Here is a 27,343-nt window from a genome sequence, read left to right on the forward strand (position 1 = left end):
TACTGAAGAACGGAATAAGGTAGAAACAAACTTTTTTTTCTGATGAAAGATGAGAGTCCAATCTTTCATTTGGTCGGATGTGTGTTTCCATAGTCCAAACACAACATTTTCTGTGGACCTTGAAAGATCACTCAAAATGCTTAAATCGGCTGGCACTGGCAACAACCCGTTTTTGAAAACGTCTGGCAGTCAAAGAGTTAATGTCTTTGGCGCTCCTCCGTAGGTTTTTACTAAACGTCATTTAACGTTTTTGGCAGTAAAAGAGTTAATAACTGCCGACTTGAGTGATAGCAATAAACTGAACAATTAAAAAAACACTAATTGGGAAATGCAATTTGTATTGTGTAGTGTTGCTGCTAGGGACTGGGGAAAGAAGAAAGGAAGAGGTAAAGCACAGTACCATAGAACTTGCCCAGTGTAAACGTGGCCTTAAACGTGTCCTAAACCTAAAAATCTTTCTTTGTGCTTTCTTGGTTAGCTTGATATTTAAGTGGCAAGTTTTGATGTTCTATTTTGTGATATTGCACTCCAATCAAAGCTTTACTGAAGCTAGGCTGTGTGAGCTCCTGCCAATACGTGACAACTTTGCGCATGTTTGTCTTCAGATGGCCTGTTATTGATTGTGACAGATAAAGAGATCAGTGATCTTGTGAAGCATCAGGCGCAATTGGTGATTACCATCCCTGCTGATAACGCTGCATGCTAATCATTGTAAACATCATGTTGAGCTTTGACACGCTTAGGCTTATCTGTAATTGTTGTAATTGTTACGAGCGTTTAATGAGATCGTCTTACAGATATGCTGTGTGCTAACAGGGGCCGGGTACGGGGATGTGCTCGTTCAGATGTGCCTGGTTGATGGGGACATTAGATAGACACAACTCCTCGTGCTGTGCTATTAATGAAAGACAGCCACAAGCCAGAGTGCAAATCAGATAAAAGGGTCTGGAGTCGAGGCGATCATGAAATATTTAAATATACAGGGCTTCAAAGCAGATGAGGCCTCTCACTCTTGTCAACAGACAGACCCCCTGCAGTCCAGTCATGGACCGAGTCGCTGGCCCACAACCAACTTCACATGTAGGTCACAAATCATGGGCTCGCTTTACTGTCACCAGGGGAAAAGAGGGAATTCACTGATATTTTTTCCTGTCTCCAGATGTACACTCAAAAAGCAGTTTTCACCGTTGTCCAACTGGTCTCCTGTGTCCTCATGTTACAGACAGGGATGAGCAGCAGAAGTGGGGGAGTGAGGGTTAGTGCAGAAAAAAAATATTCAAGTAAGAACTTAAAAACGTTCCTGTCTCATAATCCCTGATCGCAAACATGCACACACACGGATGCTTCTCTAGCCACAATCTTCAAACACGTACAGATGTACATCACAGAAAATTGAGCCCCATGTTTTCAGCTTACTGTTTGTAAGCACAAGCTGTTGTCTCTTAACTATAAAGGTGAAACCATACTGTAGTTAATCTAACAGCACCCCAGGTGATTTATTTCACAATTAATAAGGATATAAGGACAGGTACGAAACAAAAATCTTCCCTCACTAGCCATTTGACTGAGGTATTGTCTACACGTAGCCAGGTAGTTTGCAAACGGGAGATATTTTTCATATCGAACCGTCTGTTTTTGGAGAGATATGCCTTAGAAAGAAATGCCACATTTACAATACTTCATTCAAATGTATGTCAAATTCCAACTAAAAATTCACTGCATCTCCAACTAAACCGTACAATATTGAATGGAATTGTAATCCCATTGAGTCGAACCAATCAAAGCGTTCCATTTTCAAATCGAACCGTCCTTGAATCGTTTTGCACCCTACATACCGAAAACAGTATCGAATTGTCTTTTGTGGAGATGCACACCCCCATTATCTATTGTATGTTATTTTTGGAAATAAACCAAATGGAAAATTAGCTCTCAACTGCTATCTTAACTGATTTGCAGGCTTGACATACCTGTTTTATGACAAATCTAGCTTCAGGTTTTAAAATCAGCAAGTTGCATAAAATTTGAGATGTGTCACCTCACTTATCTCGATGTATCTGTCAGCCCTCCCAGGAAGTTTACTGTCGACATTATCTTGCTCAAGCGCTGCATAATACAATTAGATACCCCTCAATGACCAGCAGGGGTCTGATGTGATATAACGAGGTTGTACATAAAAAGAAAAGAGGGAAGGTTGGGGGAGGGTTGGGCATAGACCTCCCTGCTGGCTTTCGATGTCCATGGCACATCTTGCGTCCCCCTGGAGGGACTATCATGAGGCCCCACTCTGAAGCTGTTGAGTGTAGCATGAGGCAAGTGTGAGTGGAGTGTTAGGGCGGGGGTGCCGTGGGATGACAAGGGCTGTCTCTTCTGATGCCTGACAGAATGGTCTTGACAGAGCAATTCAGAGGCCTAATCCCGTCGCCTGCACTGCTCCAGCCGGGTGTTGCTCAGGGGGTCTGTAGAGGGTCAGACGGGTTTTAATAGAAGGTCTCAGTGGTGATTTCCTCAGTACTTTCCTGTAGTCATTCCTTTTTAAAAGACACAGCAGGTTTTCTCTTCCTCGCTGCCTCCCTCTTTGGGTGATTGTCTGTCCTGTCTTGCACTCCTCAGTCTCCTCCTGTGTTGTTTTCTTCCTAACTCTCTACTCCTCTGGTTCCTGGTCCTTTATCACGCTGGCTTCTCTTGTCCTCCTGCTCCCTTGCTCCACTGAGAGAAAAGAAACAAAAAGGGAAAATAATATCCCTGCCAGCACAGTTGCTCTTAGTTGGTATTAAAACGAAGCCCCATGTGGTGGTGGTGGGGGTTCCAGCACAACGGTTTTTGAGCAGTGCTAAGATGTGTGCTGGGTCCCCACAGATATAACAACGTGCAGATTAGAAAAGGAAAAATTAAAGTGCTTTAGGGGTTTTCATGCACTTCGGAATGTTTCTTTCTGAGTATGATTACAATGTAATGCTTCAAGGGGAGAACTGAGGTCAGGTGTAAAGAGGTTTATAATACTTATTTGTTGTGACTGAAATCAAATAGTGCTATAGGTAGACAATTAGACTGAAGAAGCTAAGACATTTCTTGGAAAAGTAATTGTGCTACAGCAAATTACCAAATTAATTGTGTTATCAGATTATATCAGGTCAGTCATTAGTGTGGTTTCCATCCACCTATTTGTATTCAAATTTTTAAGAATTACAAAAAAGAAACTGAATGGAAACGCCAGTAATTTGAAGAAATAAAAAAAGGCCCAAAGCCCATTTTGGCTAAGGAAACAGCTTTTGCCACTAAGCAACTACAAGACCGGATATACGTCGCACTTTTTGAGCGGATTCTATGTCACACGTACGTTTGTAGTCATAAACAAATGGCGGATGATAAAGTAAGATAGACAGAAAACAGAAAACAAACGCTACTGTTTATCAACAGTTACAAAACCAAATGATGGTGAAGCACAAGCTGTGGACAATACTCAAAAGCAAGTGGAAAAGTCTCAAACAGAGGTACGTGGCTGAGAAGCGCCAGTATATATGTATAATATGTCTTTTTATATGACGTCATCTCGCGCGCAACCATTTGCACCATGAGGTGATGATTTAGGAAATAAAAAAAAGCAACAACAAAAAAGACTTATGCAATTATTTTAGGAGAATGACATCATAGTATTTAGTACAGTAAAACATCCAGTTGTTGCTGACAAGCTAAAAAACAAAACAAAACACACAGCTAAATTTGAGATAATTTTTTTTCTTTTTTTTTTGCACTAAAGTATAACAAAAATGTACTGAACCGGGGCCCAAAAACCAAGGTACGGAACAAACCGTCCTCCACAAACACACATGCAGCATTTCGACTGCTAATGCCAAAATGTGTCAAGAGTTGACTGCAGGGAGGCAGGAGAATCACGGCAGGAATGCAGGTTATACTGAACATAATTTATTTTACAAAAACACTAACAGGGGTACTGGTTAGCTTTAAATAAACAAAGATCTGAAAAGATCCAAAATCAAAGTAACAAACAGACCACCAGAGGTGACAGCGACAATGATCCCACAAGGACTGGCCAAAACCAGGGAACTATATACACACACACTAACGAGACAACAAGACACACCTGGGGCAAGACACAAGTGGCTTAGGGCACGGATTGGTCGACACGAGGAAGGGCAGGACCACACTCAAGACCAATGGAGACACACAACCAAAACCAGAACCCCAAACATGACAAAATGTTCATGTAACGCCATTTTCGAGGAAACGCGGGGGGAAAAGTACAAGTGAGCTAAGAACTCAAGGAATTCAAGATTAATGATAATAAAACTAGATCACGTGTATCATAAAGAACTATCACTTCACTCTAAAATGCTCAACTCCAGATTGAATATATCAATATGAGCAACTTATATGTCTCTCTTCTTAGGTTAACCCCTAGGCGTTATTGTGGCCATTTTTGGGCTTTTTGTTGGTTCTGACCAAGCCATTTAAAAAAAAAATACTGCCCACGGGTTAACATGGTGGCAAGGACTGTCCCGTCCAATCCAATTCACTTTTTACAGGTTGCGGGTTTATGCCAGGAAACGTTTGAGAGAGTTTTTCCTACCATATACCAAGGGCCCTGTTTCCAACAAGTTCACATTTTCTTGGCATTTCCACAGTTAAGGGACCCAAAGTCTCTGTATCTTTACCATTCCACATTTTAGACCCCTTTTATTGGGATTCCAGGCCCTATAGTACATTAAAGACTGCTAGTTTAGGATAGAGCTAGACACACTTTTGTATGTTAGTCTGTTACTTCCTTGTCATGACAGAATTGGAAGAGAAAAAGGGAGCAATAAATCGAAGCTGTTTGGATTCTTGTCTCCAGATCATGTCATAACAAAGAATTGTCCCATTACACCCATTTGTGTTTTGCGGCATTGTTTAAGGCATTTAATCAAACTGTTGTTCTTGTTGTACTGTCATATTGTATCACTATCCTGCCTCCACGGCCTGCAATATAATTGCTGGCCAGATCATGGATTTACAATTCGTACCGTGGCAATCCAAACTGAATTGTAGCCCTGGAAACACGTGTTTTACAGTCATAAAGATGGAGATGTGCCCTTTAAAATAATATTGCCTTCGATTTGAGAGTCTGTCATTAAAGGAGCATGACGCGAAAATCCTGTCTGCTATGCATGATGCTGTGTGTTTTGAGGCAAGTCGAGAGGGGAGTAAATGACTGACTAGTCTGAAATTATCGACGACATCCCGGCCCATTGCCTACATTCCGCAGCAATGTCTGTAATTTAAGCAAAAGGGTCTCCCGTTTCTCTTGCGACGAGACGGAGTGCGTGGGGGTGCGTGGGATGGAGGCAAAAGCCTTTGTGGAAGGGGAAGGTTAAACCAATTTTCTTGTCTATGTTGTTTTTTCAAAGCGAGTCCCATGGCAGCGACATTACGCTGATGGTCAGTGAAGTAGGTTTTGTTTTTGCTGACAGCCGAGCTCTTTCAGCGCCCACAATGCCAACTGGATCTGATTATTGCCTACCAGATCCAGATAATGTCGGCCATTGATCAGGCTATTTATCTTGAACCCCCACAGCACTGGCTTGCTTTCAGAGGCCACGGACAGATAAGCAGATAACGCTGTCTCTAAAGGCTTTTAACAAGCGGAAGAAATACTTTCCACCTTACTTCCCTGGCTGACACGTGACGTGAGGCTCGTATCTTTTTTCTCTCAATGCACGCACAAAGGGTAGGCTTTTAGAGGAATAACCGTTGAATTAGACACACTTTCACCCATTAGTGTAATGCTTACAGAATGTCAGGCACATTCTGGGTGATAAACACCGCTTAAAGAAATTGAGGAAATTGTGCATAGACAGTTAATTCAGGATTAATGCTAAAGCACAAGTCAGTTTGTAGATTTCCATTTCAGAATATTTGATTGAGACAGTTGAATAAACAAGACGTCAGCTTTTCCTGTAGTCTTTTTTTTCCCTTCTACTTTTGGCATGCCTTGGTGTCCCAGTTTGGTTCTGAAGGCTGGATGTACTTGTCTCTTTGTGTACGAGTGTGTGTTTGCTTGCATGGCCGTGTGTCCTCCTCACATTAATAATAGCAGTGAGTGACAGATTAATTTATGTCTGGCTGTGTGTCTGAGGAATTGGGAAGAAAGGGCCTGTCAGTGCTGCTTGTCGGGAGGGGGTAGAGATTAGAGCCAGTTGTCGTTGACAACCTAGCGCAGGCTTTGCAAGATAAGGCTGGATAAAATGACTGTAAAAAATTATTTTGAATTTTGAAAGAAATCATAAGACATTCAGCATTGATAGGAAACTATTACGAGTATAGACTAGGAATACTTTCCAGGTTTCTGTGTGGATGCAAATATTTAGGTTTTGGATATTAGCCAAATTAGCTAGTAGTGACTTTGCATAGAGTTCTGTTGAACACAGATTCGTGTTAACTGATAGCATTAGTTGCTTTCTGTACTTACTTGATTTCTCTGTGATGTCAACTCAATTGTAGCGAGTGTTTATGGTTGCCAATATGTCCATATACCACATACGCTCGAATGTTCTGCCCAGGAACGTGAGTCTCTTTGTAAATTGGAAAAGCTTTTTACTTGTTAACTTTCCACCAACTCTGACATTTTTCCATGATGGCAGCACAAAATGCATCTTGGTATATTTTCCTAGCCAAGCCTTCGCAAGTATCAAACCGATGCATCTTTGGTTAAAGCTAGAACAACATCCACATATTCCCTGCGTTCTAAGTTTATTCGTACTTTTATTTGGAACATACTTGGGCCACAACTGATGACGTTTTCACAAGTTCACAGGGACGTTAGAACGGATAACAATCCAAATTAAGAATCTCCTAATATTTTGAAGTCTTTTTGTGTTAGCATCCCTCTTTCGTGTGAGGTGAACAGTACTTGGGCCACAGCTGATGACGTTTCACGAGTTCACAAGGACGCAAGAACAACAAAAATGCAAATTAGGACACGGCTAATAATTTGAAGGCTTTTTGTATTAGCATCCCGCTTTCATGTGACGTCTTGAATTTGTGGTGTCATTGTTGTAGCGCTACCATCTGTGCCAATGTTTCCATTTAAGAGTTGCTAGGAGTGACTGCACAAACTTTGGCAATGCTAAAAGTATTGCGATTATACAAGAACTAATAATACTGTGTAAGGTAATTCGAGTGAGGACGTTCACTTGGTTTAGAAACTATGGTAGTTGCTCAATAGAATGTTATACAAACGGTTGATGTCTGTTTAAAAGGGGCACTGCAACAAGCCCAGAATCACGAGACAAATGCAATAAGAGCTTTTAACATACGCGATTGCGTGCAGCGCCGTGCACTCATGTTACACTTATCAGTAATATTTCAAACGAGGTTGCATTTGATGTAATGGCAGAAAAGCTCATAAAGCTTTCCCCTGTGATTGTAATCTAGGACAGAGTTCCTGTAAAACTGAACCTTGATTGTTTGTGAGAGAGAGAAAGTACAGGCTGCCGTTTTCACCATCCAAAAAAAGGAATAAAATATGACAAAATGTCAAGGAGCTGATGACAGATGGCTTGAGACCAGACAATAAGTAAGACACTTAGAATATATCAAGACATTGTGTGTGATGTGCAGATGATGTTTCCAAGGGAAGGAAGCCGAGAATGTGTAATGTGCTGATCTCATGTCAGAATTTCATTGGAATTAAAAAATAATGTGTAGTTAGGAATCTGAACGTTGATTGTTTGGCAGTGTGGCTGTAATCACAAACTGGTGGTTGCACTCAAATCTTATAAGCGTTTCAAATAAAGAACAGCAGCTCATTCATAGCCACTGCTGCTGCGGCTGCTGCTGGACTGGTGGACTTTTTATGGCTGTTGAAGTTATGCAAATACATATTTGGGAGCCATGTTGCTTGAGGCCAAATCGTGATTCTTACTCATATATATATTTTTTCCATTCTAAAAAGAGACTACATTAATAACTAAATGTTTGTTGCATGATTTGATTTAGCATGAAGAGCTATCATGTTCGGCCAAAAGATCACAATGATCTTTTACCCTTGCAAGGGAAAGGTGACTTCCCGATTACATCTCTGAAACACGATGTACAGTACACAAACATGGTGACGTAATAATGTAATGAACAGAGGTAGAGGTTCTCCGAGTTCCTTTATGAGCAGCATGTCTCTTCCCCTAGAGCTGAACCAAGTTGCTGGACTTCAACTAGCCACCTGAGACCAAACCTTACTGCCTCTGGGTGGTACTTAACATTCTTTACTCTGTGTCATCCGCAAACAGCCACATGAGAGCGCATATCCATACACTAAAGCTTGAGCAGCTGACTGCAATTTTAGAGAAATGTGTTGCCCCACTGTTTCAGGATTTGGTTGGCTGGGCCCTGTTAAGCCCATTTCCCATGACTTCATGTTCAGAAGGCCAGTTCCAGCCAATGTGCCCTCGTTTTGTGTTAGCAAGGGATGGAATCGCATCGCAGTTATAAGCTAAAGTCTGCTTTATGAGCAATTGCTGCTGGAGCTGAGTTGGCAGGGAAAGACTTTGCAGTGTGACTCTATTGTGCATTCATTGACCTCCCTGCCAGTGGGTTAATACACATTAGACAAGCTATTGGTGCAAGGGTTTGTGCCATTAAGAGGTTTACACCGGAATGTCCAGCTTTTGTTTGGGATTTTAACAAGGAAAAGTGTCATTACTGCTCACGTAAAGATTACGTTAACTCATTCACTTCCAGCCATTTTCACTGAAGCAACCCCCTTCGCTCTCGGCTGTTTTACTAGATTTTGACAGATTTTGCAAGGCCCACACAATATTCTGTTCTATTGCTATAAAAATATGGAACCTACCAAAAAAACGATTAGTCTCTTTTTTCATCACTCTGCTGCCACCTGCAGGCCTTTTTTTTTTGTAATAACTACCATTGCTTTAAACGACCTCTTCAGGTCAGAAGCCTTCTGTATGCTCTAGCATAAAAAAATAAAACTTTTTTTTTTTTTTTTTTTACGTGTAAATACGTTTTTGGGACCATTGCAATATTTTAAATTGACTGTTTTTATACGCAATTGGGGTCAAATGAGTTAAGAATGTTTAAACAGAGATAGTCATATGACAAAACTTGAATATGCTCTTAAGACCCCTGGGTTACCTGAATATTTGGTCATATGAAGGTGTATTGGGGTACCTCCTTTAAACACAACTTTTGTTTGTGTTCTGCGCATGCTCTCTTCAGAAGAGCTACTTGTGTGTGCGGCGGCCATCTTACGTTGCCATTCGCTATGGCATTTTCATTTTATTCTCTACGGCTAGCAATTTTGCTACTTCACGCACTTGGAAGATGGACGCCACCTGAGTTTGCACACACCACACGAAAATATCCCATCTTTAGCCTACTTCAAGGCTATTCTAAGCTGAATCGCAATACAAACGTGTTTGACAGGTCATAGTTTTTTACGATTGGCTATTCCATTACAAATAACAAAGAACCACTATTTGGACACCAGCCAATCGCTGTCAAGTTTTGTTGAACTAAGTCTGATTGGAATGAAGGTGTACTATTAGTTTGCACTTCTGCTTCGCAGCTTTGAGGTTCTGGGTTTAAATCCAGACTTTCTGTGTGGAGTTTGTTTGTTCTCACTGTGCTTACGCAGGTTTTTTCCTAGTAATTTGGCTTCCTGTCATATTATACATGTTTGGTTAATTGTAGACAAAATGCTGTTTTGTTATTCTAACCCACTCGATATGGATTTGGAGTAGATTGCGTTACTTTTACTCAAAGTTCGGTGGTGGGCTAAAAAACTGAAGCTAGTCGCCATTTTGGACTGTTTCTTGTTGTGTACTGAAGTTCAAATGTAATGTATGCATTTAATGGTAGTGGCTGGATGGCTCGATGGGTAAAACATTAAAATTGTTTCAATTGTTTGTGGCGACCCCTGACTGAGGAAAAATTCTTATTTATATCAGAAAATGTTGGTAAAAATGTAGTTGGCTCCAGAGTGACTCCGTCAGTCCACCTTTTTAAATCGGCACTGATTCTTCTGCTTATCTGGGAGTCTAGAAATCAGTCGAAACACCTATCCACATTATATTTATGTATGGCATGCATTACCCTAAAAAGCTTACTACAGCCATGGCGCATTGGAATCTTTAAATAAAAAATAAAAATAAAAAATTAAAGATTGGGAAGGAGAGACTAGAACCTTCATAGCAAAGTGCACTGCTTTGTGGAAACACAGCTTAAGTGGGGCCCTTATGGCCAACTGCTGAGCTCTGCCACCTCCGGCATGGCTGTTCCGAGGTTGACCCTGAGCAAATAAACTGAGATTTATTTATTTTTAAATCCCTCTACGGTTCTATAAAGTTATCACATAATTATAGACTCTGTAGTTCCGTTAAGTAGCAGCTTGTGAGGTTATAGTATAAGCCTTGTAAGGGTGGGCACAGAGCGCTCAAAGCTCACATTGAAGGCTGAACGAACTTAAGTGCTTTTTTATATTAACAGTTGACCTCCCTTCAGGCCTGCGTTGTGGGAGTTGATCCAAGTGGAAGACATGGCCTGTGGGCTGAAAAGAGGTGCACGCTGCTCATGAAGGAGCGTTTTGTTTTTCTTCCCCTCATGGAAGCAGCGGCAGGCACCCTTCTGGGGAATTCATTAGAGCCTGACATCATCTCACGCAGTCTACAGTGGAAGAAAGCAGATCTTTCTGTCTGGCTCTCCCCTCCGCGTTTTCTTCTTGCTGAACTATCTTCCTCGCAGTCGCAGTCTTCCTCGCAGTCTCACGTCGGGGGGGTGGGTTGTTCCCCTTTTGCGCGCCATTTTACGCAAAAGGTAAAAGACGTGATGTGTTTGCTGCTGTAGATCCGGAAGTGGGTGGACCTGAGCGACCGTGAATGCAACACCAACAGCAGCAAGCAGCAGCTCTCGGGCAGCCAGTCGCCGGATGAATGAGAGTTTGTATGCTTGCTTTGGATCGGTTTAGAAGAGGCGTGCGCAACGACCACGGAATCCACGACAGACACCCTCCGCAAAGCGAGAAAAGAAGCCGTCTTCGCTCGTGAATCACTGCTCACTATTTGAGCGCCTCTTTTCCTTGCGCGCCTGGTCGGATTGCTTCTCTCGCACAAACCTCCCGGATCTCGTTCTTTTGGATATTCTGGAGAATATATAAGTGACGGGGGGGAAACAACACAAGATCGACCAAAGGGATCTTGTTTGTCCCTCTCGTCGTGCGCTGTAGAAAGAAGCTGACGGCACCGCGACACATGGTTCCCTTTGTCCAAAAGGCGCAGTCGTTGAACGGCTTTTTTTGGAATCCTTCTTCTTCATCACCTTTCGCTTCCCCCGCATGGCTGTCCTCGACGCGAACGGAATAGACTTCGTCGCCGGTTGTGTGGATTATACAATTTAAAAACAAAACGCAGAATGTGAAACGAGGTCACATTTGGCAAAAGTGTTTGTTTTCATTGGCACATTCAAGGTACGCTGGTATCTTATTATTCCTCGCTTAATTTGTGTGGTGGCGCATTACTGTCTTTTTAGATATTGACAGATATTGATTGATATTGATATATGCTGTCATTTAACAAGTGTGATTTGTCTGCGAATGAATACCAAATGTATTTAATATATAGCATTCATTTTTAGTGCTTTAATGTCTAACTCATTGAAGACGCGCATATTACCCTGCGCATTCCTGAAAACAATTCATCGAAATGCTCCCGTCAACATAACAATCAAGTCTTTACATGTTTGTTAATGAGGGTGTTTATATTTATATATAAGTGGAAATATGATGCGATGTTCTCCACATGTGCAGCTTTTAATCGGGTGTTGTCCTGCTTCTGCTTGACCAAATCCAGCAGACGCCTAAAACTACGATAATCTTTTACATCAGGGAAAAAAAAGCACATTAAAAAAATTCGACTCGATGTTTAAGCTCTGCTTTCTTTTATTCTTTTATACCCGCTTATTGTATTTGAACTGAGAAGATGCTGTCGAGTGGCGGACCAAGAGCGCCACCAAGTGGGTAACAAAATAGTGCAGTTTGAAGGCGATGTCATTAGAGGACTGAGTTTTGTTGACGTTTGTATCTAATAATCGACAAAATTGTGTCACGGCAAGGTTGGGACACTTTCTTTGTTTACTTGAATACAATATTATTATTATTTTTAAAGCTTTTCTCATTTAAACATAATAATTAGAATTGTAACTATGAAGTAATGGTCGCACTTCCTCAGGTAATGTTTGGCTCTATTTGTTGTATTAATTCGTTAGATAATAAAATGTCTGTTTTTCTTTTTCCAGGTTTCTGATGCCAGCTCGGAGAAATTTTTCAGCACATCTGCACTTAAAGGTATGCACATTTGATGTTATTTGTATATTGTTCTGAAGCAATTTGAGAAGGACACAGGTGTCTTTCTTGTTTTTTGTTTTTTTTTGTTATTGTCATGGCAATCTGCTAAACTGTGTTGGAAGATGTTCTCAGGGACTGAAACAAGGGCGGGCAAGGCATCTATTTATGGCCTGGGTGTGCTAACACCACATGTGACCTCATTATCAAGTCACTAATTTGCTGTTAAAAGCAGACTCATTTTCTCTAGCTCCTGGCTAATGGAGGCGTCCCCTCGTGAATGGACATTCCTGTTTAATGTGTTGGGGGGGGGGGGGGGGTTGGAGGGGCCGCATCAATATGAGGGTTGTGACCCTCAGAAACTGGGCCGGTTACTGCTAATGCGTCCTCGTCTACCTTATTCGGCTCCGTTTTTCCTCAGCGCAGACGCATTTCCCACATTCTGGCCTTTGATTCCCTCCAGGCTTGATTTGTGGCATTCATTGTAGTGGGGGGCGGGCGGGGGGTCTCAATAGCTTTGACAGGGAGGCTTCCTTTTGAACGAGCTTCTCCATAGACTGATTTGGTTCCCTTGAAAGGATTAGGGCCTCCTTTGTGCGGCTTAAATCAACAGAGGGCCACCCTCTATCCCTTTCCATGAAAAGGCCTGACCAGGGGAAACAGTACACAAAATCGGCGTATTTTATGCAGCATGCTCCCCCCCCACTCGCTCGGCCCCTTTTCATCATCGCCAACCCGTCCTCCACCCTCTCCATATGGTAACGCCTCTCGCAATAGGCGAGTAAAAGAATCCAGGTGCACAGAGAAGAGGGACCGTTGGTATTTTTATGGTGTTGGGATTAAAAGTTTTTTGTTGGAGGGGATTATCATCAATCTCGAGGATTTAAATCCCAGCACAAACAACAAATTGTGATGAAAAATACTAGTTTGGGCTTCATTTGTGAGACAATGAATGTCGGTGTTTGACTGGAGACAGGTGCAAGTTGTCTTCATTTGTTTGATGCTGGTGATAGACTGAAAAAAATAAAAAATGCCCGCAAAATAAAAACAATTAAGTGTCAATCAAAACAGAGATTATCATCGTCACAGTTTTTATGTCACGCACCAAACAAGTGTTATTTTAATGTAATCATGAAAATAATCCCGAGAAACGCCATCCTCGAGTGGATCTTATCTTTTCATTTCAAAGCCTCGGATGATGATTCTTCCCTTCCGCTGTCTTCTTTAGCTGCATTTTTCTAAATGACATTATCCCACCCCCCACCCCCGACACCACTCGCTCGCTCTACCATCCTAATCACTCTTGCTTCATTTTACCAGGACCGGATTTCATTAACTAAGAGTCATTAAATGTAAGCTCTAATTAGCATGGCTGTCAGTGTCTCTGCAGGTGTCCTCTTGCTTGCTCACCTGATACTTTTGCTCTGCAAGACATTTAGCTTCAATCAGAGAGGGGAGGAAAAAAATTGAAGGAAGTCGGTATCCTGCCGAGACCGCTATCCAGGGATTGACGCGCTGTGTTGTAAAGATAGCGGAGATGACACAAGAGAACAGCTTGTGACCACAAAAGCCTGCTGACAGATCCATGAAACAATTGAAATTGTTTCCGAGAAACTGCAATACGAAATTTGATCACCTGCTCATTTTACCGTCCATCATGAGCAGCACTTCGTATTGTTTGAGTAGTAACAGTAACAATAGGATAATACTAATTTTACTAAATAATTTTGCCGCTCTCGACAGCAAATAAAAGCACATCAGCACATTTATAAGAAATGCTTCCCACTCTGATTTCAAAAACAATAATGAAGATACGCTATCGTTAAGTGAATTCCTCTCTATTATACAATTCAGTTTAAAGTGGGAAATATTCTCAGATTTATTTAGCCCTCCATTAATGCATACTGATTACACAGTTTCTACTGAGTTAGGTCTGACAGCTGTTTTTAGCTTCTTTTTTTCCCAGTTTTTAAACTACACATCCCAATTTTCTTAAGAAAAATACTGTACTTGACAGATATGTGCTTGTACTATTGAAAATATTCAAATATTGACATACAATGAGATATGAAAAAAAATGTTTATGGTATTTAACACTTATGTTTTTACAAAAGCTATGGCATTGGCTACTACCTCTTAATTCCTACTATGCTAGGTTTGCAGATATTGATAATACTGAACTATTGGGAGCTGCACACACCTCACACCCACTGTCTTATTTGTGACTGCACAAACAAGTTGTTAAATAGTTGTGGATGAGTCCATTCGTATAATCAGCTCTTCTTACTACAGCTAATCAGCAGAAATGTGCTTATCTGAAGGGTAATCTGTGGAGAAAATACTTAACGTGCTAGATAAACTGAAATCAGCATGCCATTTTTAGTTTTAATCAGCAACAGAATTTTTTTTCAAATTGTTTCCCAGTTATCTTTAACCCCCAAAAAACAATTGCTTACTTTGGAAAACAATGATCAACATTGTTGCTTATTTTCCTTTGCGTTACAGACCGAACCAGTAAGTGAATCATAATTACACATTAATTACACTGTTGATTTTAAATAATGTCCACTTTTGAAAAAAGGGATGGAAATTAAAAAATGTATGCAATTAATTGATTATTCAAAAGGATAGTCAACATATTATTCGATTACAGAAATAATCATTAGCTGCAGCCCTATTTTAACTTATTCACTCCCAGCCATTTTCACTGAAGCAACCTTCGCTCCCGGCTGTTTTACTGGATTTTGACTGATTTTGCAGCAATTAGCATTAGTATATAGCTAAGTTTTGTCAATATTCACATTCCTGTTGAAAACACTTGGTAAAAAGAGCTTGTTGCAACATGGCCCTGGCTGATCTCTTGCCACCTGCTGGCATTTTTATTTTTAAATCACTACCAATTCTTTAAGTCACCTCTTCATGTCAGAAGCTGCATCAAAGCCTTCTGTATGCTCTTGCATAAAAAAAACATAAAAATATGAAAACACGTTTTTGAGATTGAATGAGTTAAAGGGGACCTGTATATCCCAATGTAAAGTAGCATTTTTTCATTAAAATTACACAAAATGAATGCTATTTTTTGTTATTTTAATTTTGAATATACCAATATTTGGTGTCGGTACTCGCCCATCCCTCGTATAAAGCCTTGAAAATATTTTGCATTGAACTTTATCTGAGGAATTTTTTCGATTATTATATGGGTGTGTTTGTGAGCAGATGATACCACAATATTTCCCAGTTCCATTCAAGTGCCCTGTTATGCTGTAGACTAACCTGTACGGTAATTTTGCAATCGGCATTTAGTTCCTGCAAAATGTCCATATATTTCCATGAATTTCCATAAATTACTTAACCATTAATTCTCATGCAGGGTTCCTGGAATTTTACAACCTTGCAACAAGTGTATAGAATAGAGCTACAAGAGTCATTATTTTCCATATAAACCACATACCACGTAATTATTTCATCATGCAATTTCAGTGTAAGGTTACAAAGACGTCTTTTTGCAAGAGTACTCCCTTAAGGTCTTTCTTGCAGCTGCGTCGACAGCACGAGTTCAGTGCGGCGTGCGCATGGTGTAGTGATTCTCAACCCCCGCTCCCCCATCTCCACCCACAGCGACAACTGATTTCACAGCGCTTTACCGGAGTTAATGTGAAAATGAAGCGAGCGTCGCAGCCAGCGTGAAGAGCGCCATCGGTGAAGTGTGTCGGGCTTGAGTACTTCTGTCACTAGGGGAGAGTAATGCGCCATGTGGAAGGTGTCATTTGCAGCGCTGATGGCATTGTTTAAAAAAAAGGAGGGGGGGGGGGGGGGATCGCCAAAAGAGAAAAGCAGGGGTGAACTTAGGTGGCGGATATCAGAGCTGAAGAGCTCCCTTGATTGTCATGGAGAGCTCTGCAGGCTGCAAAATGGCCTGTGAGCATATTACTCGCGTGTGGGAGGCTGGCGATTCTCTCGCCGCGTCATTCTCTATGTTTCATGAGAGCGCGCCGGGTGATGGAGCTGTGTGTACTTCACGCCTGGGCAGCCACCTGCTGTAATCTCAAGTGATATAGAGAGCGGCAATCACGCTGCAAATCACCCAGCCGCCTCTGAAAGCCATTCAGTTGACTGGAAAGAGAAGTTTGGCCTTTTGCGGCCCCAGTGTCACTTTACTGCCTCGGGCCCCCCATTCACTGACCTCGCGCTGACCTCGGGCGTCTCTGCGGTTTGGGTGTCAAGAAATCAGCGCTGTTTGTGGAACTTGACCTGATGTGCAGTGGAAAAATGACCTGGCCACCATTTTGCCTTTTGGGCCTTCTGAGGGATGGCTGCAGTCAAGGGCAATCTCTTCTTTTCCTGGCCTGGGGCTTGGAGGTCACCTGAAGGTCACCGCCCCCTCCATCTTACAACTATAACAGTCGCAAATTTGCAAAAGAGCATTTCTGCTGCCGCGACTGGACCAAAAATTCAATTGTGCTTCTAAAAAAAAGTTATTCTTTGAGCAAGTTTAGGATGATGACCGAAAATTGTAGATAGATGGTCTGAGATGTGCGCACAAACATATGGCCCGTGGGCCAGAACCGTCCTTCCAGTTGGTCCAATGTGGGCCGTGTGGACAGAACACAAACTGAAAAATTTCACTTAAATAAACTGTTGTTGCTTATTTTGTCCACTGGAGGACACACTCATGGCCACTTAAATGACATTCTGAAATTTGGCTGTTTCTTAGGATTTGATGCAAAAATTTTGTACTCATTTTGTAAAGAAAATTCAGATTACTCAGCAAATTTGCACCAAAACTGGTACAGCCCACTTGAGATCAAATTTGGGTGAAAGTGGTGTTGTAGTGGTTCCTTTCATTTGACTTCCTTGTAGGTTGTATTTATTTTAGTTTGTTGCACAAAGTGGTTGGACCACCAGATATTCTTAATTGATTTATTAATCATTCATTTTTGCTATATCTAGGGTATACACAGTACATTAGAACTGGTAGTGTATAAGGATGTAATGATAACGGCAATATCTTGATATCGCGATATTAAAACTGCGACAATATCGTCGTCATCATGTCACAATATTAAAAGCAGCACATCTGTGCAAAACGTCAGGTTGATTTCCATTTGTGCAGTTCTAGCACCCTCTGGTGGGTGTTTTTTTTAGTGCAGTTTAATTTTCATAAGGGATGTTTTGGACTTTTTTAAATTTAAAATCCATGCCAATCGTCAGATGAAGGGGAAACGTAATATGCTTTTGAACAGAGTCAATATGTGGAGGAACTCGTGCATTAGCGAGTAAGCGCCTCAATAACTGTTATTAGAGATTGTAGGTGGTTTATATGCATTGCTGTTATGTGCTTTTGTACATAACAGCAATGCATATAAACCACCTACAATTGTTTTTAGTATGAGCTCTTTTTTTTGTTGAAGAAAACACAAAATTCACTAAGTTTGCAAACATTTGCCGCAAAGATACCAGCTTTATCGGCCTTCAGATTTGTAAAAATAGCTGATTATTCGTCAATATGTTAAATATCGGCACCGATAATCTGTCTATCCTTAATATCGTATTGTGGTGTTTGGATATCGCTAGTAGTGTAGTAGTAGTAGTTCTGCTTCCTTTCACAAAGACGGATGGTGTGGGTTCGATGTGTAATAATCAGCCACTCCTAAATTTGAGCCTGTAGAGCTAGTTGTTGCCCACTTGACTGATATTTGTTGACAGAAGATCCTGTTTAGACGGGATGCAGAGCGGGTCTGTTGGTCCTTGCCTGTTGGCTTCAGCAGTACAAAGAGGTCATTCAGAGTGTGTTCCTGAAGCCCAGAGGTTAGAGACTAACTAAATCCATCCATCTTAATGCATTTATTTCGGCAGCAGGAGAGCTGCAGGGAGTCTGTGTAAACACTCTTTATTTCCGACATGCCACGGTAAACCCGAAGAGCCTGGAATCCATCAGGCCAAAATTAAAGGTCTACATCTCAAACACAAACATTTAAATGGGCTGCACTCCAGAGATCAAAGTCAAAGGCTTTATGTTCCCCCCCACGTCTCTGTCTGTTTGCTTGCTAGTTAGGCTTCAATGGGCAGCAACTGTAGGGTATATACAAGGACAAGGACAAATCTGTCCCATACTTTCTGGGTTGATCTAGGTAAGTGCACGCTAGAGTCTCTTCTTTCATCAGGAGAAAAAGTATAATTGTATCTGTTTCCGTTTTGCAGCAATTAGCATTAGAATATAGCTAAGTTTCATCATTATTCACAAATCTGTTTGGTATTGTGGGGAAATCAGCTTGTTTGCAACATGGCCCTGGTTGATCTCTTATACTCTGCTGCCATCTGCTGGCCGTTTTTGTAATAACTACCATTGTTTCAACCGTTCTTTGCAGTTGAGAGGCTGGATCAAAGCCTTCTGTATGCTCTAGTACAGGGTTCACCAATTCCGGTCCCCGAGGTCCGGAGTTCTGCAGGTTTTAGATGTTTCCGCTCACAAGCACACCTGATTAATATAACCAGCTCATCAGCATGCCTGCTAACGATCCTGATCTTTAGTATCAGGTGTGTTGGTAGGCGGAAACATAAAACCTGCAGTGTACCCTGCTCTAGCATATAAAAAAAAACATACAAATGTATAAATACTTCTTTGACTGCAGATACAATAAAAACAGCAGAGGCCCCAGAATTGAACCCTGTGTAACACCATAAGTTAAGTTATGCATGTGAATTCCTATTGCACATATTCGTCCAACCACTTTATTTTTTTCCGACAGAATATGAAGGGATTGCAAGAATAAAGAAATTACACGATGCGCCATCACAACAGCTGCAAGTCAACTACTGAGCGCACCAAATTCCCTGCAGCACAAGATAGGCTAAGCGGGTTTGTGTTTTGACCTCTGCCGAACCCCTGAGACTGACTCACCAAACCCCTGGGGTTCAATCAAACCCAGTTTAAGAACTACTGATTTAGGAGCTGCACTTGGTCTTTTTTTTTTCTTTGTCTAATTACTACTGTATGTTTATTTGAGAGTATAAAGAATGTTTTTATTAGATTCTGTTAGTGTTCCTATTGTTGTGGCAGGCGAGCTTAAAATGACCATACATGGAACGGTGACGTTTTTAGGCGTTTTATCTGGAGGTGATGGACTCATATTGGAGATGCACAGCGCGCAATGGAACAAAGGCTATAGAATTGTAGGAATGGAAAGTGCGTCTCCCCTCATCCCTAGAGAAATCCTCCCCATCAGCATCACCAGTGACCATTGATCCAATGCGACATCAGCCACTCTCCTGCCAACTGTGCTGCATTAACAGGGTCAGAACACTCCACACATGCACACGCACCACTTATCAAGAGGCGGGCATTCCCAGTGCTCGTTGTTGGTGTGTTCAGGCCAATTATGCCCGTGTCAGTCTTAAGTCCCCGCGGCAGAGATGACATTGCCAAAGAGGGAAAGAGAGCAGACCTCCTTAATGAGGCCTCATGGTGGCTCACACATGAGTGTGCATGCATAACAGTAGGACTTCTGGTCTCCAGTGATCCAATGTTCAGTCCTAATCTATCATGTGTATCTGTGGTTATCAAGGTCTTCAGCCTCCAGCCATTTACCACTTACAGCATCCCCAGTTTTTCTTGTCACATTTGTAAAAAATGCTTTGCATGTCAGGGCTTCAGCAGAGAAATACGGTTTAGCTTCTGAACCGCTAACTGACTCAACATCTTTTCTGCTGGTTTAAGCCAAGCACTGCATAGAAATGCTTTTCTCTCTCTCAGTTGCTGGAAGATGTAATTGATCAACATAAGGTTGACATACTTGACACTTAGCAGTCAATAAATTGATAAATCAATTAGTATGTCCAACTGTAGTCGTCAGTTTCCCTTCTGTTAGAAAAAGAAATACAGTGAGTCCTCGAGTTGGCGCTGTAACACAAATTTCGACTTTTAAGTTGGATTTCACCGTTAGTCGATATTTACATTAAAATACTTTGTACAGTAATTTTTAAAATAGCGTGACCCGGAAGAGCCGGAACCAATATTTAATATTTCCGCACAGACATTAGTTGCTGACGAACGGCAATTCAAACTTAAACACAGAAATGTGACGCGTCTGCTGGCGAGCCGACCTGCTCGATGGACAGCCGTTACTGGAGGTAACAACAACACAGCTTTAAATAACTTTGATATGGTGTGATTACTGTGGGAAATTAACAAAAAGAAGTTGCTACGGACAAGACACGGGCGCCATAAAGTCGAAACGACGTAGGTTGCATATGACGTAACTCAATGACTCCCTGTATTCAAGAACCCCCAAAAAACATCACCGTCGGATATAATCAAAGATAGGTGAGAAATCTGTCAGTACTGATGGACTGTCCTTCAGTCCGTCACTGACGGACACCCGTTTTGCTGACGAACGACGAGAAACTTAACTGACAAAGTACTGACAGAAGTAGGTTTTCGTCTATCGTTACTAATCGGCTCAAGTACCACCGGGACTGATAGACAGTCTGTTAGTACTAACGAAATGCCCACATCTGTCTGTCTGTCCTAAAATAATGGTGACAAAGTGATGACAGAAGCATAGTTCAAATAAAATGACGGACTGACGATTCCAGTTCGGTTCAGCTTAAACAAAATGACTGACAATGACGGAAGTGTGCCTAGGGTGCGGCGTCCTTGTATAAACTCGTATAAACGTTTAACTTAATTGGCACTACAGTATTGCAATGTTAAGATTCTTGCCACCAAAATTCTAATTAAATGACACATGCCCAACAGTCAGTAGTTGGGTTTCCATCCACCTACTTTTATTTGAATTTTCAAGAATTGCGTATCAAAAAAAGGAAAATGTGCATTTTAGCGATGGAAACAGGTTTTGCGACTACAAGACCGGGTATACGTCGCACGTTTTGACGAATACTACGTCACACGCACGTTTGTAGTCACAATAAATGGCGGATGATAAAGTAAGATATGTTTGGGGAGACGGAGAAACACGATTCTTTTTATAATTAATCAAAGAAAAAAAATATTAATGCAATTTTAGTTGGCTTTATTAACATCAGCTCTCAATGTAACGACACACTTTACTTACATGCGGGAGGGAAGCCGACAAGACAAACAGTCCGTCAAAACCAACATTCCCACCTGGAACTCCCCATTGTCCCAAAGTTCCGTCACTTTTGCGCATATTTGCAAAAGAAGAGCGTATGGAAAAGGGCACAAGTCGTATGTCCGTTTTGCGCATTTTCACAGAATTTGCATAAATGTTTTTAAACATCCAGTTAAAGAGTCTTTTCTGTTTTTCTGTCAGCTTCCGTGGACCCGGAAAAGGGTCAGCACTGTAGAAGTGAAAGTGTAAACATCGCCTTTTAAAGAGACAAAGAAGCTGAAAGAGAAAAGAGCACAAGGGCTCTGATCAGGATTGATGAAAGCAAGGATTTAATTGCTCCCACAAGAGAAGGGGTTATCTTTTCTCCCCCCTCCACTCCTCATGCACTCTGTGGATCTCATAAATATGCAGGACAGAAATAAAGCTCTGATGAGCCGCAGGGCGGATTAGAGAGAACCACAGAGTGGGATGGTGGTTTGTTAGCAGGACTTCACAGATCCTTTGCATGTGTTTCTGCTCTGTACACACATAGCCTGGCTTTCATTTGCCTCAACCCACATTTTATTATATTTCCACAGGCTACTATTACATACAGACCCGGGGTGCTAGAAGTTGTGATAGGAGCTGCCAAGGCTATAGGGCAACATTGCCTCCTGTGTTTGATGTGATCTCAAGCTAGAGTTGAGGGTTAAATTGGTGGAGATAAATTATCGCATGTTGAGTGATAGTAAAAGTAAATGTTGAAAGATTTTTTTCAAGTAAACAGTGTTCATTTTTTTCACCAACTTCTTCTTTTCTGGCGTAAAGCCACATTTCTTCTAAGCCTGCCCAAAATCATCAATGTCCGTCGGGCTGTCACCATCTGCTAGAGATTAAGCTGCTCCTGGTGGGAGCTATTTGATTTCAGGGTTTCAGCATCAACCGTCGAGCTTGACTGTAAACACTTGTAGAAAAAAAATCCCAGAAGGGATTGCATTTGCGGGCCTTTCAAGCCAAAAGCAAACAGTCAGTTGTGTCTTTACACGCTGTATGTTTTGTGGAGCCGTCAGCATATTGAGGCTGGGGGTTGTGCTGGAGCATTTAATCCGGAAAGCCATGTTTGGAAGCGTTTTCCCTAAACTCTGCTCAGTCAGTGTGCCGTGTGGTTTTGTGATGTACGGATCCTCTAGCCATGCCTGACACTAGCCAGCTTGTCTGAGCCCGCGTTCTCTCTGGATAGGAGACCGTGCACAGAGGCCGCATTGTTCCAGTAACCTAAACCTCGAGCAGCCGCTACCCAAAGGGGGATATCAAGTTGTGTTCTCCCCACAATTCCACAATCCTCACTTAATCTCCGAGGCTTGACAAGAAAGCAGGGAGGCAGCTGGCTGTTTAGATGGCAGGGCGGTTCAAATAAACAACTCAAATCCCAACCAACTTCCCTGAATCTTACTCACCCCCCCTTGAAAAATAACGCAGCCCCAAAGCTGCGACTCGTCTCACTCAAGCCTGCCAACAGCCCTTAGCTAATTTGAGGTGTTATTTCGGAAAGCACGTTGATGTGGTCGTGCTGAAGTTTCCGCACTGAGAAAGCAAACTCGGAGGAGGGAGGAGGATTCAAACTATTGACAGAAAAGCGAGACGTTACTGCTCAGTGTGTCCTGCTAATCCAACGGTCGTGAAACCTAAGAAAGGGGGTAATGGCACAGCATTTGACATGCTCACAAACACGTCCACAAAAACACATCAGCTTCTGCTGAAGAACTAATAAGCGAAAAGGCTACATGCAAATTGATACTTGGCCAGATCTTTGGATATTTGATCTATACTGTCACGCTATTAGCACTCTGGTATGAGTTGCTCTTACAATCGACACGGGCGGTAAATCTAATCCTCGCGAGCTGCTTGAATGTGTGGTGTGGATGTGTAAAACCAGTTGGCTCCATTTGAAAGCCAGTGAAAGAAGCCTGAGACTGATGACTCTCTGGGGACACATTTCTCTTTTTCCAGCCTTCCAAATGCTTTTCTCCCCGGCGAAATCACGGTAGTGTCAGCATGTCAGCTCAAGCTGTCACTCAACGTATTGCTGCAAGCCAGTTACACTCACTCTGCCTGATGGCTCACGAGAGACAGGAAGGAGCTGGAGAGCGAGGGAAAAAAAAGAAAGGAGGCATTTTCTACATTCAACACTCAAGATTAACGGTGTCTCGACACCCTTGACTGCAACCGGAGACTCAAAAGAACTAAAATTTGGTAACTAAGGCTGCCTATCGCCTGAGAGGAAACAGCTGCACAATTAGTCGTCCTTCCCTGACCAATGAGCCAGCGTGGTTCTGTCACTTGGCTGCATGGAGCACAGGGCATCATCAGGCAGAACCAGGCAGATGAAGTAATGTTACAGTACATGCACCGCAGCCAGGGTGGTACTTGTTGCCTGGTAATATTTTTTTACGTACAGTATGCATGTTTTTCAAAGGAAATGTGACATGGGCATGTCTTTTGTGTTTGAGGTTTGTTGGCTCAACAGATGCCATAGTGACTGACAGGAACATGTTAGTATCTGGTGGTGGGAAATGATTGAGTTCTACTGGCATGAGTTTCAGTATTTTGAGTACTACCCTTCGTCGGCAACAAGTAGATGGAATTCACACAGACGTTTCCAGCCTTCATAAAAGTCCATTCTCTAAGCCACTAGTTCTCAACCTCGGTCCTCGAGTACCCCTATCCAGCCTGTTTTCCATGTCTCCCTCAGCCAACACATCTGAGGATCGTTAACAGGCTTCTGCAGAGCTTGCTGATTAGCTGATCGTTTGAAACACCTGTGTAAGCTGTTGGAGACATGGAAAACAGGCTGGATAGGCGTACTCGAGGACCGCGTTTGAGAACCACTGCTCTAAGCTACTTATTACCCCTTCAGAGTTTATTAGTACTCTCTATTGCCGGAAAGTTTAGACTGCAGCCATTCAAAGTCAGTTGGTAAGCCTCCAAGCACATCCACGACCCTAATGAGGTACAGAGGATGGATGGATGGATGGATTGTCACAGAGGTGATATATTTGGTACAGTTTTAACACCAGATGCTCTTCCCCACCCAACCCACCAATTTTGCCACCAATAATGGCTGAAAATCAGCTTCTAGTGTAAAACAGGCTTCCCCAATCCTGATCCTCGAGGGCTGGAGACCTGCAGGTTTTAGATGTTTCCATCCTCCAACACACCTGATTCAAACAATCAGCTCATCAGCAAACTCTGCAGAAGTCTGATAACGATCCTGATCTTTAGAATCAGGTGTTTTGGAGGACAGAAATGTCTAAAACCTGCAGGACTCGAGGATCAAGATTGGGGAAACCTAGTGTGAAAGATTCTGCTTTTGAATCTACCCATAACATTTGTGACCGGGATTTGATGCTGTTCCTGCAAATCCATCCATTAACTTGACTATTTGATGGAATAGTTGATAAGATCATCTATTTGATAGTGGCAACAGGACATTGGTGATTTTGATGACAGGAAAACTCTTGATATTTCTTTATATGGCATCTAGCATCTTAAATTGTATTTGCTTAAGTGCCTAACTGACAGAATTGGAACTCTATGACACCAATGACAAAGTGAAAAAAATCATATATTTTTTTAAATTAGGATAATCGTTGGGTAGGGTCTGCCGAAGTTACTGTCCCACAACTGTCTCTGTCACATATACTTTTCACTTCTCATCAGTGTTGTGAGAAATCTCATCAGATGGTTTATATACATGTGACATATTGGGAGCCAAATAGTGTGACACAGCTGTCATGCCTCTGGGTGTAGATTTACACCAGTGTGGCAATGTTTGCCAGCTATTTGCAAGCGGTCAGAGTTGGGTCCTTGTTACATGCCGCTGTTATTTCAACACCGGAGTATGACTGCGTTAGATCCCTCAGTTGTGGTTGACAAGTGTTCCCCAGACGGTTCACACTAGGGGGTAGGTTTATTGCCATGCCCGCCTGTGCATCCACACATTGTGGTGATCACCTGTGCCAACTTGCCTGTCATCAAGAACGTGCAATGTTTCTTCCAGTATGACCTATGACTGTACGAGTTATAAAGGCTTCTTTATCAGAGTGCAATGAGAAAGCACATAAATATTTGGTGTAACCTCCCATAACACAACACTTGAAAGGAAAGTTTGGGCCTATTAACAGCCTTGCCTGTATCCTTCCTACTATTTCCTTTTGTATACTTTGTTAAAATGCATTTAAAAGTCAATTTCTAATCAAGGCTGGTGGTCACTTTTGAACAGACCTGTACCATCTGGAAGTGCTGAGACATACTGTCTTTATCCATAGTGTCTTTATTACATCTGAATCTTGTTAAGCTTCCTGGTAGTTAAAACAAGGGTGCTACATTCATTTTTACTCTTTATGTACTGATGAATCATCTGGAACAGAAATTTGTTGGTGGTTCTTCCTGACTGTATACTGTGGTAGTTTTCAACTAATTGAAAGGTGCTATTCCCTATTTACTTGGACAGGATATGTACTGATAATAGGAACAAATTGTGCCAGCTCACCAAATTTGGCTGGAAGATTGTGACTCTGCAATTGTTATTGAGGAACTTGACCTAGAGACACCTTTGGGATCAACTTGAAGAGAAAGAAGAGGTGCATCTCTTCGATGTCTGACAGACTCCAGAATCATTTCAAAAGTGATTGCTCTTCACCCTGGAGAACCCACGGGGTCAAATTTGGCCCCTATAAATTCTGCTACTCAAATAAGACTTTTTTTTTTTTTTTTTTTTTACAAATTTAACTTCAAAAGTCCAGAGTGCCACTTCTGACCCCTGCATGGGGCCATCTAGTGGATGAATATTGCACTTACATGAGCCAGAGTGGTGGTGACAAGATGGCTAAAATGCAACAAATAAAACTAAAAAATTATATTGTTCAATGTAGCTGTGTATTTGATTGATTATTTTCTTAAATTCTAAATAGTTTTCTGAGAGTTTTTGTTATTCAGATTTTTCGAAATGATACCCCTAAATCCCAAAGGGTCAAATTTCGCTCTAATCCTAAATTAGGGAATAAATTGAAAAAAACATTGAAAAAACATATATTTTGGTGTTCAGTGAACTTATAGCAGTCATTTAATGTATAATTCTTAATTTTCCAAAGAAGAAAAGGGTTCTTGGGTTCTCCAGGATTAAACGTTCAATTATATTGAGTAATGGTCAGTTGTCCCACTATGGTTATCTATATCATATTTTCTTTAAAGAAGCTTAACCGGAGGATTTAAGAATGGGAAACTCACTCCAACCTCACGTGCACATAAAGATACTCCAGGGGCAAACATTGAGGCCACTGTCAAAAGCAGCAGATTTTCCAATTGCTGTTGGCAGATACAGTTAGAAGTCATCAGAGAAGAGTGGCTGTAATCAGAGCTACTGTGGGTGGAAGAGTGTTGCCGCTGCAGTAAATGACTTCATGATGACTCCGAAAGAGGACATAGTGCACTTGCCCTTACTAGATTTTATGAATAACTAATGCAAGGATACACTGGTAGAAAATATAGGCTCTAGCATTTTAATGTCCTAATCTAAGTACGTATGTTCCTTTTCACTTATCATCGCGAACAAGTTTACAGTATGTACTCTATAACTTGTCTGTGAGAAGGCAGCTACTGCTACGCAGCCTTAGACATATACTGTAAGAGGAGCTTAAAACATTCACTATTTTATTGAGCCCAGTCTATCTTTGAAACGGTTAATGTCACCATAAAATAACATAATTTCTATATATACACTTGCTTTATGTTTCACAAGATTCAGGACTAGTCTGGACTATGGAGCTAATTGTGTATGACCTAGCATGGATGGGAATTTACAGGAATTCACGTGAATAAATTGGAAATCTCCAGAAGTGTGTTATTAAAGCAACGCAGGGGATAT

The 27,343-nt window shown here is 41.7% G+C and overlaps 1 protein-coding gene across 12 annotated transcripts in view; it reads left to right on the plus strand.

Annotated features, from left to right (window-relative positions):
* Window positions 1-27,343, plus strand: part of auts2a (activator of transcription and developmental regulator AUTS2 a) — a 380,719-nt gene that overhangs the window by 323,890 nt on the left and 29,486 nt on the right. For all 12 annotated transcript variants that reach the window (XM_077547717.1, XM_077547716.1, XM_077547715.1 and 9 more), the window contains one exon: window positions 12,301-12,349. In XM_077547717.1, coding sequence (XP_077403843.1) covers window positions 12,301-12,349 — 49 coding nt within the window. The remainder of the gene's footprint in view (window positions 1-12,300; window positions 12,350-27,343) is intronic.

This window comes from Vanacampus margaritifer, chromosome 16 (assembly GCF_051991255.1).
Source record: "Vanacampus margaritifer isolate UIUO_Vmar chromosome 16, RoL_Vmar_1.0, whole genome shotgun sequence".
NCBI classification, from domain to species: domain Eukaryota; kingdom Metazoa; phylum Chordata; class Actinopteri; order Syngnathiformes; family Syngnathidae; genus Vanacampus; species Vanacampus margaritifer.